Source organism: Capsicum annuum, unplaced genomic scaffold (assembly GCF_002878395.1).
Source record: "Capsicum annuum cultivar UCD-10X-F1 unplaced genomic scaffold, UCD10Xv1.1 ctg64549, whole genome shotgun sequence".
Taxonomy (NCBI): domain Eukaryota; kingdom Viridiplantae; phylum Streptophyta; class Magnoliopsida; order Solanales; family Solanaceae; genus Capsicum; species Capsicum annuum.
The window spans coordinates 1-12510 of NW_025873700.1; the positions used below are offsets into that span (position 1 = coordinate 1).

At 40.3% G+C, this 12510-nt stretch overlaps 1 protein-coding gene across 1 annotated transcript; it reads right to left on the reverse strand.

Annotated features, from left to right (window-relative positions):
• Positions 1-11737: 11737 nt before the first annotated feature.
• LOC124893735 lies at positions 11738-12271 on the reverse strand. The gene has a single exon (XM_047404612.1). The coding sequence runs from the start codon at positions 12269-12271 to the stop codon at positions 11738-11740; it is 534 nt and encodes a 177-aa protein (XP_047260568.1).
• Between the last annotated feature and the right edge of the window lie 239 nt (positions 12272-12510).

The following is a 12510-nucleotide window of genomic DNA, read 5'->3' on the forward strand; positions in this document are numbered from 1 at the left end:
AACAACTATAGGGGTATTAAGCTATTGAGTCACACAATGAAGATTTGGGAAAGAGTGGTGGAGCAGAGATTAAGGAGGGTCGTGTTTATTTCGGAGAATCAGTTTGGATTTATGCCTGGTCACTCAACGACAGAGGCAATCCACCTGGTAAGGAGATTGGTAAAGTAGTATAGAGAAAGAAATAGGGATTTACACATGGTGTTCATCAGCCTGGAAAAGGCGTATGATATAGTCTTGAGGGAGGTCCTTTGGAGATGCTTGGAGGTGAGAGGGGTTTCGGTGGTGTACATCAGAGCTATTAAGGAAATGTACGATGGAGGGAAGACTTGAGTGAAGACAGCGGGAAGAGACTCATAGCATTTACCAGTCGAGACAGGGTTGCATCAGGGATCGACTCTTAGTCCGTTCCTTTTTACATTGGTGATGGAAATGTTGACACGGAGTATTCAAGGTGAGGTACCTTGTCATATGTAATTTACAGATGATGTAGTGCTGATTGATGAGACATGATGTGTGAGTTGATGCTAACACATTTGAGGCTTTTAACTGAGAATAATTGCAAAGTCTTAAGCAACTTTTGTCGTTTTTGAGTGTTTTATCTTTGATTTTGTAGTAGAAGCTAAGATGCTAGAGAACCAAAAAGGATGGAAGCAAAAGAGTTGAAATCTGAAGCAAAAAGAAGAAAAGTGTGGCTGACGACATTCCTGATAAGTTGTCAGCCCTGTGATAAGTTATTAGCTTCATCATCAGCCTTAGCCAGAGAATGGACCTCAGCTGAAAGTTGTGACGACATTTCGTGATAAGTCGTCAAGGAGTTGATAGGTCATCAAAATTGTCATCAGTCTAAGGAAGAACATGGGAGCTGAGGTAGATAAGTGACGACATTTATGATAAGTCATCAAAGATCTGATAGGCCATCACAGTTCGTCGTCAGCCTAAGGCAGCAATGTCAAAATCAAAGAGGAGCTGATGACATTTGTGATAAGTCGTCAGCCTCCTGATAAGGCGTCACGAATGGCGTCACCTGTCCGAGAAATTGCTGCACTCTATGATTTTTCTTACATAATTAGGGTTAACTATTTAAAGCATTGTTTAGGGTTTTCTAAGGAGTTCGGAACATTTTTTGGCAGACACGTATTTTGTTACTTTTCTCTCAAGTTTATTGGCTTGAAAAACAATTAACTTTTAAGAGATTTCCATTAATACTTTGGGGATTCTTATTGTGATCTAATCTGAGAATCATTAGTTATTATTCATCTTGTGGTAAGTTTATCTTTCAAATTATGAATTCATCTAGTTGTTCCGATCATTACATCACGAGTGGTTAAACCCCTCTAACCCGAATTATGGGATCTATGGGTTAAGTTTTGGTAAGATGATAAGTGTTTAAGATTCAAAAGATAATAGGACTCCTAGATAATTCCAATATTTTTATCATTGCCTATTGGTTGCAAACAATATATAGCACCTTCTTTGATTTATTTGAGATAAGAAATCAAATACAGTAGGAAGTGAATTATTGACAGGGACTTGGAAGCTCTAACAACTTCCATTTAATAATTGACGTTGTAACAAGGTTGATTAAACTGAGGTAAAGTCTGGTCAGTGAATATAAATTCCCTAAGTCCGAGAGGATTAGATAAATAAATGCTCAAGTAGGTCGAGAGACATTAAGGCATAACTTTGATAAAGATAATCCGTTGTCTTATTTACTGTGAGAATCTTGAATCACTATTAGCATCTATCGAGTACCAAAACCCATAGTGAACATAATTCTGGTTTTCCATAAATTCTTGATTACAAACACTGAAGCTAAAGTAACCAACAATTATTTGTTAAACTCAAAACCCCCCATTTAAGGAAATATCCAACTATCAGTTGATTAACTCATAAACGACATAGGTTCACACCATATTCCCTGTGGGATTTGACCCCAACCTAGCTGGGTTATATATTGACAACGATCTCTTACATTTTCATTAGAGAGGTGTAGTTTGATCGTTATAAAAAATGGCGCCGTTTTCGGTAAATACGGTTGTAAATTGAAGTTTGTGTGCGCTAATTGATTATTAGTCAAGTTTCCTAGTTTTACGTTTATTTGTCGTTTTTGTTTATTACAGGATATTTGTAGTGTATTCCAAGAACCAAAAGTTCCAGAGAACCATTAGTACCACTTAATCCGGAACCGCAACGAATTGGAAGAATGGCAGACACGCAAGAGGCTGACAGACTAGCAGCCTTAGCTATAGCTCAGGTGAATGTTCAGATTGTCAGGAAACATGTACGACATCCAAATCCTAAGGACGAAGATTTGGGAGATGAGGAGTTGCTAAATACTGGTAACCCAAGGCGTGCAGAGCAAGTAGCTACACAGTACAACGTAATGCTAATAGGAACTGTCCATTTCGAGAAAGGCAAGATTACCAGCCGATCTAGTATGACCTCAATAATGATGATGATGGAATGGATGGAGCAGGTGAAATGGGTGAAATTATTCCTCCACTGTTGGCACCTAGGGTGAAATTCAACATTACGAGTACTATGATTCAACTCCTTAATCTGAAGGGGTTGTTTGGTGGCCTTCATAGGGATGACCCAAACTTGCATTTTGTGAACTTTGTCACCATCTTTTAATCTTTTGATAACCCAGGAGTGGGTCAGAATGCTATCCGATTAAGGTTGTTTCCATAGTCTCTGTATGGGGAGGCAACATTGTGGCTTAATGGGCTGACACCCGATTCTATAACCAACTGGCGGCAGTTGAAAGTAGCTTTCCTAGAAAGGTTCTTTTTGCCTTCTAGAAGGGTACAGTTGAGGGATGAGATCACAACTTTAGGCAGCTCCCAACTAAAGCCTTGCATGAAACCTGGGAGAGATTCAAGAAGAAGCTGACACAGTGTCCAAACCACAATATGACGGACATACACTTGATGGAGACTTTATATAGGGCTCTTAACTCTGTGACAAAACCAATTGTAGATAATGTTGTTGGTGGTTCAATTTTTGATCTTAAATTCCCAGAGACTTCAGAGATGCTAGAGAGAATGACCAAACAGAGTCGGGCATGGCATACCAGAGACTTTGTGGTAGCCAGACCCACTGTTTCTGTGGTCATGACTGTGGAACAACGCAAAAGAGATAAGGAGCGTGAACAAGACATGGCTTACGTAAAATGTACATAGATCTGCTAACTAAGCATTTTCTATCAGGAAAGACTGAGAAGGTGAAAGCTGTGGGATCTCAAGATTGAGTTGATGCAGATGCAGAAGAAAAGGCAAACTATGTAAATAATCAGGGGGGTTTCTGAGGCAATGGCCAAGGGAATCAAGGTCGTAATTATTATGATAAGCCTGGTTATAAAGATAGGGAGCAAGGAAATTAGAGAAACAATAATGATAGGAACGGGCTCTATGTCCGTCCTTGAAATCGTGAGGCTGCTACGACAAGTTTTGAAAAGATGTCCATGGAGGACATGATGGCTAAGTATCTGAAGAGAGTGGAGGCTACTAACTCTAGTGTGACTACCATGAAAACCGATCTTTCATCTATTAGTCAGTTGGTAAACTCATACTCTACCACAATCAAATAGTTGGAGCAGCAGATGAGCTAACTCACCATAATTGTACCAGTTATCGTGCCCACGGTAAACGCTGGGTAGCCAAGTGCGGAGCGGATAACTGCTGAAAGCATCTAAGTAGTAAGCCCACCCCAAGATGAGTGCTCTCCTATTCCGACTTCCCCAGAGCTTCCGGTAGCACAGCCGAGACAGCGACGGGTTCTCTGCCCCTGCGGGGATGGAGCGACAGAAGTTTTTTTGAGAATTCAAGAGAAGGTCACGGCGAGACGAGCCGTTTATCATTACGATAGGTGTCAAGTGGAAGTGCAGTGATGTATGCAGCTGAGGCATCCTAACAGACCGGTAGACTTGAACCTTGTTCCTACATGACCTGATCAATTCGATCAGGCACTCGCTCGCGCGGGAATATCCACTTTGAATTTTAAAGAGAAGGTTCGAAATTCCTTGTCGGCTCTCTGTAAAATACTCGTTTGGCCGAGGGCTTCCAAACACATCGTAAGCTAAACCGGTGCTGTGCCCCGCCACAGCAGACGGGTTGCTTCTTCTGTCGTCGCCGGGGAGCTCGGATCAACAAAGGCGAGATCAGCTCACTTGCCCACTGACCCCCGTCTCTTATGCGATGCCCCGCCTAACGGCCTGTATAAGTTCATTAAACATAGCCGCACAAAGCAAGCAGCGAAGGAACGGCTTCTTTGCTTTCACTTATATTATATAGGCTATTTTGCCTTGAAATCCCATTCTATCCATCTTATTCTTCTGTGTAAGTAAAGACTAGCAGGGCATTCTCTTGCATCAATTCCTCTCTCACTCACGATGAAAGCTAAGAGCTTGCTCGAAGACAGCCTTTACTTTTTAGTAGTAATCTTTCCTATCCTTTAGGCGGGGATAGGTTCATAGGAGGACTTGGTTACATAGGAAGGAAAGGCTTAAACTAGAAGGGATAAGAAAGGGAATTACACTATATCTTGGCAATGGCACTCCAACAAGCTAGGCAGGGAGAGAAAGAACTAGCTGGTCTACAAAAGCATGACGCATGACGCTTCTCCTTTTTTTAGTCCACTCTCCCGGAGCTGCTTGAAAGCAGATTTACTAGATTTACTATTGCACTGAGCCCTATTCTATCTCGGGTAACCTGATTACGGCTTTTCCGACTAGGCGCCGCCAACTACCTTATCTCATTAGCGAAGCTAGAGTACATCTTCTGCCCCGGAAATTGGAAACGTAAAAGTAGGCTGTGGGACTGATTCTTTTCCTTCTTTCAGGCAAAATAAGCGTCTGCCAGCGGTCAGAGTGTCAATTTGTACTCATGATTGCACATCGCAGCCAAAGGCGAACGGGGCTCCCAGGCCGGGACGTCTGGCAGAATGCTTGGCCTCCTGCGCTGGAAGCGAGACCCGAAGGGTGAGCTTATGGCGGTTTCCCTGGGCAATCCGCCAGAGACAGGGACTTACCATTTGCAGATTAGAAAATCACCATCAATACCTCGGTCTAGGTCCGAGATAATCCTTTGTTCCATAGCCCTGGGGTGGGGCTATTTACAACTAGCCAATTAAGAAGTCTCAGATGTACTAGCACTGCATCAAAATGTCATTTCTCTTGACGCGATACAAAAGACGACTTTCGAGAGTCACGCTAAATTTGAATAGGATGAATCAGCCTCAGAAAAAGTAAGCCCCCTTTCCTTGATTGAATTTGGCTTCGCTGCGCCCTGAATCAATCAAAAAGCTTATTGATTTGATTCATCCCATTTCATTTATTTGGGCGAGAGGGAGGCTGTGAGTCACCTGGGCTACGGATGTTACCGCTCATACAGCTCCCAGCCAGCAAGCAGTTAGCCTTCCTCTACAAGGAATGAAAGTGTGGATGAATCCTTTTTTAGCTTCTAGGGTCTATTTCTTAGTTCAAGATCCCTCTTACTAACTGGAATCAAAGAATTAGTAGATCTGTTCCGCCCAAAATGGGAATGGGCTAGGGCAAAGTTTGAGCTTACATCAGTAAACTCCCAAGCCTGCCAAGGCGTCAAGGGTAGGTAACCTTTTCACCATTCTTTGTGAATGGTACCTTCCAGTAAGCAGGTCTCTTCAGGCACTCCCAAAAGAAAAGAGAGAATGAATTTTAGCCTCTGAGCGAGGATACTCCAACAAGAAGAGCGTCCCTTTTTAGTACCCCCTTTCCAATCAGTCAAGTGGCTTTCACTCCTTGACAGTCAGTCTATTACCCAGCCCTGATCCCCATTCAGACCCAAAACCGGCTTGCGCGAATCACCCTTAGATAGGGTAGACTCTGTCGCGTGCCCTCCCGTTCATCTGCTATGTTGAGGGAGCAGTAGATCGTCGATTGAAGAGCCAGGTCAGTCAACTTCTATTGGGACTTCTATTGATTATTAATTCGACTCTAGGGACTTTAATTACCTAATCCTCTCGGACTTAGGGAATTTGTATTCACTGACCAGACTCTACCTCAGGTTAATCAACCTTGTTACAACGATAATTATTAAATAAAAGTTTTTAGTGCTTCCAGATCCCTGTCAATAATTCACTTCCTACTGTATTTAATTTCTTATCTTAACCAAATCAAAACGGGTGCTATCTATTGTTTGCAACCAATAGACAATGATTAAAATCTTGGAATTATTAAGGAGTCCTATTACCTTTTGAATCTTAAAGACTTAGCATCTTACCAAAACTTAACCCATATATCCCATAATTCAGGTTAGAAGGGTTTAGCTACTCATGATGTAATGATCGGAACAACTAGATGAATTCATAATTTGAAAGATAAACTTGCCACAAGATGAATAATAACTAGTGATTCTCATATTAGATCACAATAGGAATCCCCAAGGTATTGATGGAAATCTCTTCAAAGTTAATTGTTTTTCAAGACAATGCTTCGGGACTCCTTAGAAAACCCTAAACAATGCTTTAAATAGTTCACCTTAATTATGGAAAAATAATCATAGAGTGCAGCAATTTCTCGGACAGGTGATGCCATTCGTGTTGCCTTATCAGGAGGTTGATGACTTATCACAAATGTCGTCAGCTCCTCTTTGATTTTGATATTCGCTGCCTTAGGCTGACGACAAACTGTGATCGCCTATCAGATCTTTGAAGACTTATCATGAATGTCATCACTTATCTACCTCAGCTCCCATGTTCTGCCTTAGACTGGTGATAATTTTGATGACCTATCAACTCTTTGACGGCTTATCATGAAATGTCGTCATAACTTTCAGCTGAGCTCCATTCTTTTTCTAAGGATGACGTTGAAGCTAATAACTTATCATAGGGATGAAGACTTATCAGGAATGTCGTCAGCCACACTTTTCTTCTTTTTGCTTCAGATTTCAATTCTTTTTCTTCCATTCTTGTTGGTTCTCTAGCATCTTAGTTTCTACGGCAAAATCAAAGATACAACACTCAAAAATGACAAAAGTTGCTTAATACTTTACAATTATTCTTGGTTAAAAGCCTCAAATGTGTTAGCATTAGCTCACACATCTACACCCTCAACTTAAAACAATTGCTTGTCCTCAAGAAACTCAAACACAACTAAGAGAATACAAAGTACATTTGTCAGTCAATAATCTATATCATCTCAAACATCTTCACCATCTCCAAGGTTAGTCAATTCAAGAACAACTATGTATATTATTGAAGAACACCAATTTAACATATAGGAATCAAGATATGGCACCAACTCATCAACACAACTATGCATGCATCAAGTTACATTATACAAACAAGTTAGTAACTAGCGATGTAACCAGTGTGCCCTCATTACAAAGAAATCCCCCTTTTCTCATATCAGACATTACATATATAACCATGGGGACAATCACAAGACACTCTCTCTCAGAATAAAGTTCCAATCATTGTATGAAAAATACCATAGGCTTGCCCTTATTTTCATTACCCAGATTGTCAGACAGGTCAGCTAGGATCACTATAGGTATTCTCTTTCGCTTGTAATGTAGGCTAGGGGATGGTATGATACTCGATGATATTTAAAGTGACTAAGACTCCTTGACACCACACTAGATTTTGGGGGTTTCACTCATTAGCCTTTTTCTATTCTTTCTTTTCCTGATCACACTTATTCAAGATGGGTGCGGTCTTTTCTACAATCACTTTTTTTTCACAACTTTTCTTTTTCTTACTCTTTTCTACCACACCCAAATTTTTATTCTTTTCTTTACTCTACCTTTCTTCCTTTTTATTTAACATCATGCACCCCTATGATAGCCACCCTTAACTTAGGTCATTTGCCCAAGTCAAAGAGCACAGTGTCCGAGGAGGACCAGGGCCAAAATAGGTTCATTATGATATAAACTGGAAGGTGACAAGTGTCATAAAAAATAGGCTAATCAGGCTAAAAGTAGGGATCAAGGGATATTCTACATACAGGGAAGGTCATTTAGGCTAATAGTGGGCTAATATCAAAACGGCCTATGATCCTTTCCTACCCCCTATCATTCAACCTAGGTAAGACTAACCGGGTAAGTTCTGGATTCAATATACAATGAGAACTGAGTAAGATCTCACACATATGGCACACAAGTATATCACAAACTACTACTCGTTTAGTTCATGCAATTGTTTAGCACTGATTATTTTGTCACTAGAACCAATGCCATACAGAAATGCACAGTGGTCACACTTTGATGCAATTCACACAAGTAACTACTCAGTCCATTGGAGAGGTGCTAAAAAATTACAAAAACAAGTTAAATGCATCAAGTACTAGTATTTTTCCTAGTTGACTACAAAATTTTACAACAATAATTTACCCTACACCCTCAACTTAAAATCAAAGAAAATTTGAACTAAGGGTTTGGGTATACCTGGGGTAGATCATTCTCGGGGGTCATGGGTTCCTGAACCTGCTGCCACATCCTTAGCTTCCCTATCTCCATCAGGAGCCTCGCTCTATTCTGGTGTAGCTGTCCTAGCAGTTTTTTAAGGCCTACTAGTAGAGGTACCTATGGCTCTCGCTCAAATGGCTTTCTCCTATCTCTCATTATCAACTATAGACTTGATCCTCGCCTTCTTCATTTCCTTCTTTTCAATCTTTTTTCTTTCCCTCTTCTCTACTTTTCTTTCTTTATCACTATCAGGCCTCCCTCTCTTACCCTTGCCTTTATTCTTATCTTTTTCTTCTTTTTCTTCACTGGTTCCTCTGTTAGATCAAGAAATGGGATTTCTCCCTTAGATTCCTCAACATCCAGATCTACAGACACCATAGATTAGTGCTTCTATAGCTTTCCAACCACTGCTTTTACCTTGTCTAGGTCTGATCTGAATAGTGCAATCTCTGGAACTAATCTCCCTTTCGACCACGAATTGAAGCAATTCACCAATTTATCAATCCTACCTAGCAGAACCTTGTAGGGATCAAGTGCAACCTTAACCCTCTTGTCTACTGCAGCCGCAAATGGTCTAGCAAAGAGTTGCAGCTGCGCTTCACACCACTTGGATTACTTTGACAAACACTCTCCTAAAATTCATAGGGTTGAATGAAAATTCTTTTGTAGGCACTGCAGCTGGAGGATTTATTTCAGTTCTGGGCACTGATTATTCTATCATTGTTGTGGATGTTAGAAGTACATCTTCAGAATCTAGCACCTCTACATTAGGTGCTGAGCTGGTACCTAACCGGTGGATCTGTTAAAATCTCTGCGCCTCTGTCAAGCATCATCCTCGGCTAATTTTTATCATTTCAAATCGGATTGAGGGTCCTCTTGGCAAGTAGTTCATCTTCTAATGCTACAACCTTAGGTACGTTGGCTGCCCTATACAACCTCATAATTAAACAAGGGAAGGGATATGTTGTATCAGACCTTGAGACCTAAATTTTTATTTCTTCGGTGATAATATCTCCAAAGTTCAATTTGAGGTTACCATAAAACTTGCGACTAGTATTGCGCTATTATCCCCAAGGATATTATCGCCATCTGTGGACATCAACCAGGTACGTACAATACCCTACCAAAATCTTTGCTCTGAATTCAAGGAGGCCTTAAAGATCCTTTCACTCGAGTTGGTTAGCCATTATGGTTCTCCATCAACTATGAGTGTGGCTAACTAAGACCGTTGATTTTTTTGATGCTTCAACCAGGCATAGAAAGTAGGTGAAATGATCGGAGGAGTAAAGTTTGGACCATGAAGGATCCTGTTGATTGTTGCTTCAGAAACATCCACCATTACACCCCGTACCAGAACTTTATCCAGCAAAGGTTGGTCTGTTGATTTCTCTCTTTCTTCACACATGTTTTCCAAGTGAGCTTGGTAGTTTGCATAGAACTCCTTAACCAGTGTAGGGAAAAATGAATTTCCTTCTCTTGTAGTCCATCCCAAGTCGTAGTCATGAAATTTCCGCTGAACTTCTGGATATCTGCTCAACCCTTTGGTAATGATCCTATTTTCCTCAAAGATTGGCCTTTTGAAAGCTCTTCTATTAGTTCTACAAAGTCCATCAAAGAATATTTTCTGAGATTTGGGAATCTGCCACCTAATGCCATCTCGGACTTCAGGATTCTTGCATTTAACCATCGTTCCCCAAATCGAAGATTCTTCATCATCTTGTGGCTCAGCAAAAGGGGACTCAATTGATGGTCCCTTAGATTCAGGTTGCCCATCCATATGTTCTTCGAAATCAGGATGATCTGAATCATTCTCTTCAGACTCCACATGTTCAAACCCTTGTTTCTCAAAGTTCGTCTGCTCAGAAGTTGTATGTTCAGACGTTGTTGGCTTGGTATCACTTTCTTCACTCTCTTTTACCTCAACTAGTGGGGGTGGTGGAGGATTTTTTGGGCTTATCTTCTTTCTTTGCTTTCTGAGCAGTGGCTCTTCTTCCTCATAATTAGATTTCTCATTGAAGAGTTTTCGGGGTACACTCTTCTTTTTCTCTTTCTTTGTGGGTTTAGGGTTCTTTCCTTTGGGAGCCATTACAAAAACTGTAGCAAGAGAAAAACCATTAGTCGACCCTCAAGAGTATAAACACAAAGACATATATCATTAAAGTTCCATACCTCTTGAAAGGGTTTATTTATGCTTCAGATCCCAGGTATGACGACATTTCTGATAAGCCATCACAAATGTGATAGCTTATCATAAATGTCGTCATCTCTAAACAGAACCCACAAAATTCTTATCAACTTCTGACGACATTTCTGATAAGCCATCACAAATGTGATAGCTTATCATGAATGTCATCAGCTCTAAATAGAACTCCAACTTGATTTTAACTTAAATTTTATCCCATTTTTTTTATTAAAACTCCATCAATTCTCATTTTTGGGCTGAGCTTTCAAGTTTCAAGCTTGCATAGCAAACCCTAGTTCTTAATTTTTACACATTGGTATCTATACTTGAATCAATTTTCTTGGGAAATTTAGTTCACATCAAGTTATTACTTACTAACTGAAGAGAGAAGTTAGGTTTTGAGCATACTTGATAGGTGCCTTCACTTGGTTATATGATTAAGAGGAAATAAAGGAAAGAAGATTCCTGATTTTGATTTCAAATCTACACACACAAGGAAGTTTTCTTTTGTTTTACTTGGAAAAACTTTAGGAAGGGAAGAAAATAAACTAAATATGGAAAGAAAATAAAAATTAAAGTAAATAGAGAAAACATGCGGGAAGGTGGAAAGACAATGTTGTGGGCCAGGTCAGATTTTTTCACCCGGGCCTAGGCTTTTATAATAGATAATTTTGGGATGTTTCTGATGACATTTTCTAATGGCTTATTACAAGTGTGATAGCCCATCACAAATGTTGTCAGCCTTAACAGAACCTACCTCAGAGCTGATGTCTCTGACGATGAATCTGATGGCTTATCATAATTGTGACAGCCCGTCAAATATATTGTCAGGAACACTTGGTTGGATATATCGATTCCACCTTCTTTGAACTTATACCCTAACTATAAAAATAAATAATTTGCTGGACCATAAAAATTTTGGGTTGCGTCCCAGTAGTGCATGATTTAATGTCGCTACACGACTTGGTTATCTTGATTACTCAGACTTCGCCAAAAAAACCTGTTGATACCTCTTTACCATCTTCATAGAATATATCCACAATTGAGAGAACACTCTTCTTCTTTTTCTGTGTCATGGATGAGTGTATTTTGAATCTTTCTTTTTGGCGTTGAGTCAGAACTTCAGCTCATTCATCTCCATGTCCACTATCACTCTCCAAGTTGCAAGGAATGGTCTACCCAGGATGATGGGCACTTTGAAGTCTACCTCACAGTCTAGGACTACAAAATTAGCAGGCAATATAAAGTCGGACATCTTTACCAATATATTATGTAATATGCCTACTGGCAGCTTCACAGACCTATCTGCCATCACCAATTGCATGTTTCTCAGGGTAGGATCCCCCAAACCTAATTTCTTATACACAGAGAGTGGAATTAGGTTTATACTGGCTCCCAAATCGCATAGTGTTTTTGTAAAGTTCAGGGACCTAACAGTGCATAGAATGGTAAATGCACCCGGATCTGCCTTTTTCTGCACTAAAAACCTTGTGAAGATAGCACTACAATGATGGAGATTGTCCTCCGGCTCATGGATAACCTTCCATTTCTTCATGACAAGGTATTTCATAAACTTCGTGTATCCTGGCATTTGCTCAAGTGCCTCAACCAATGGTACATTCACCGTCAACTGGTTGAGCATTACCATGAACTTGCTAAATTTTGTATCATCAGTTTTTTTCTTCAATAATTGAGGAAAATGAGGTGGCAGTCTTGGGAAAGTTCTCAATACTACCTCCTTCTCCTTTTCTTTCTCTATTTCTAGAGGACCATTAGAACTATCCAGCTTCTCAGACTCTACTGGACATTCTTATTTGGGTTCATCCTCTGCCTAAGTCACATCTTCAACCAAAATTTTGCCCACAGAAGGGCCAGGTAACATCTTAC

Bases quoted from the DNA above. Each gene is read 5' to 3' on its own strand.
- LOC124893735 (XM_047404612.1), bottom strand. From the start codon at position 12,271: ATGGTAATGCTCAACCAGTTGACGGTGAATGTACCATTGGTTGAGGCA.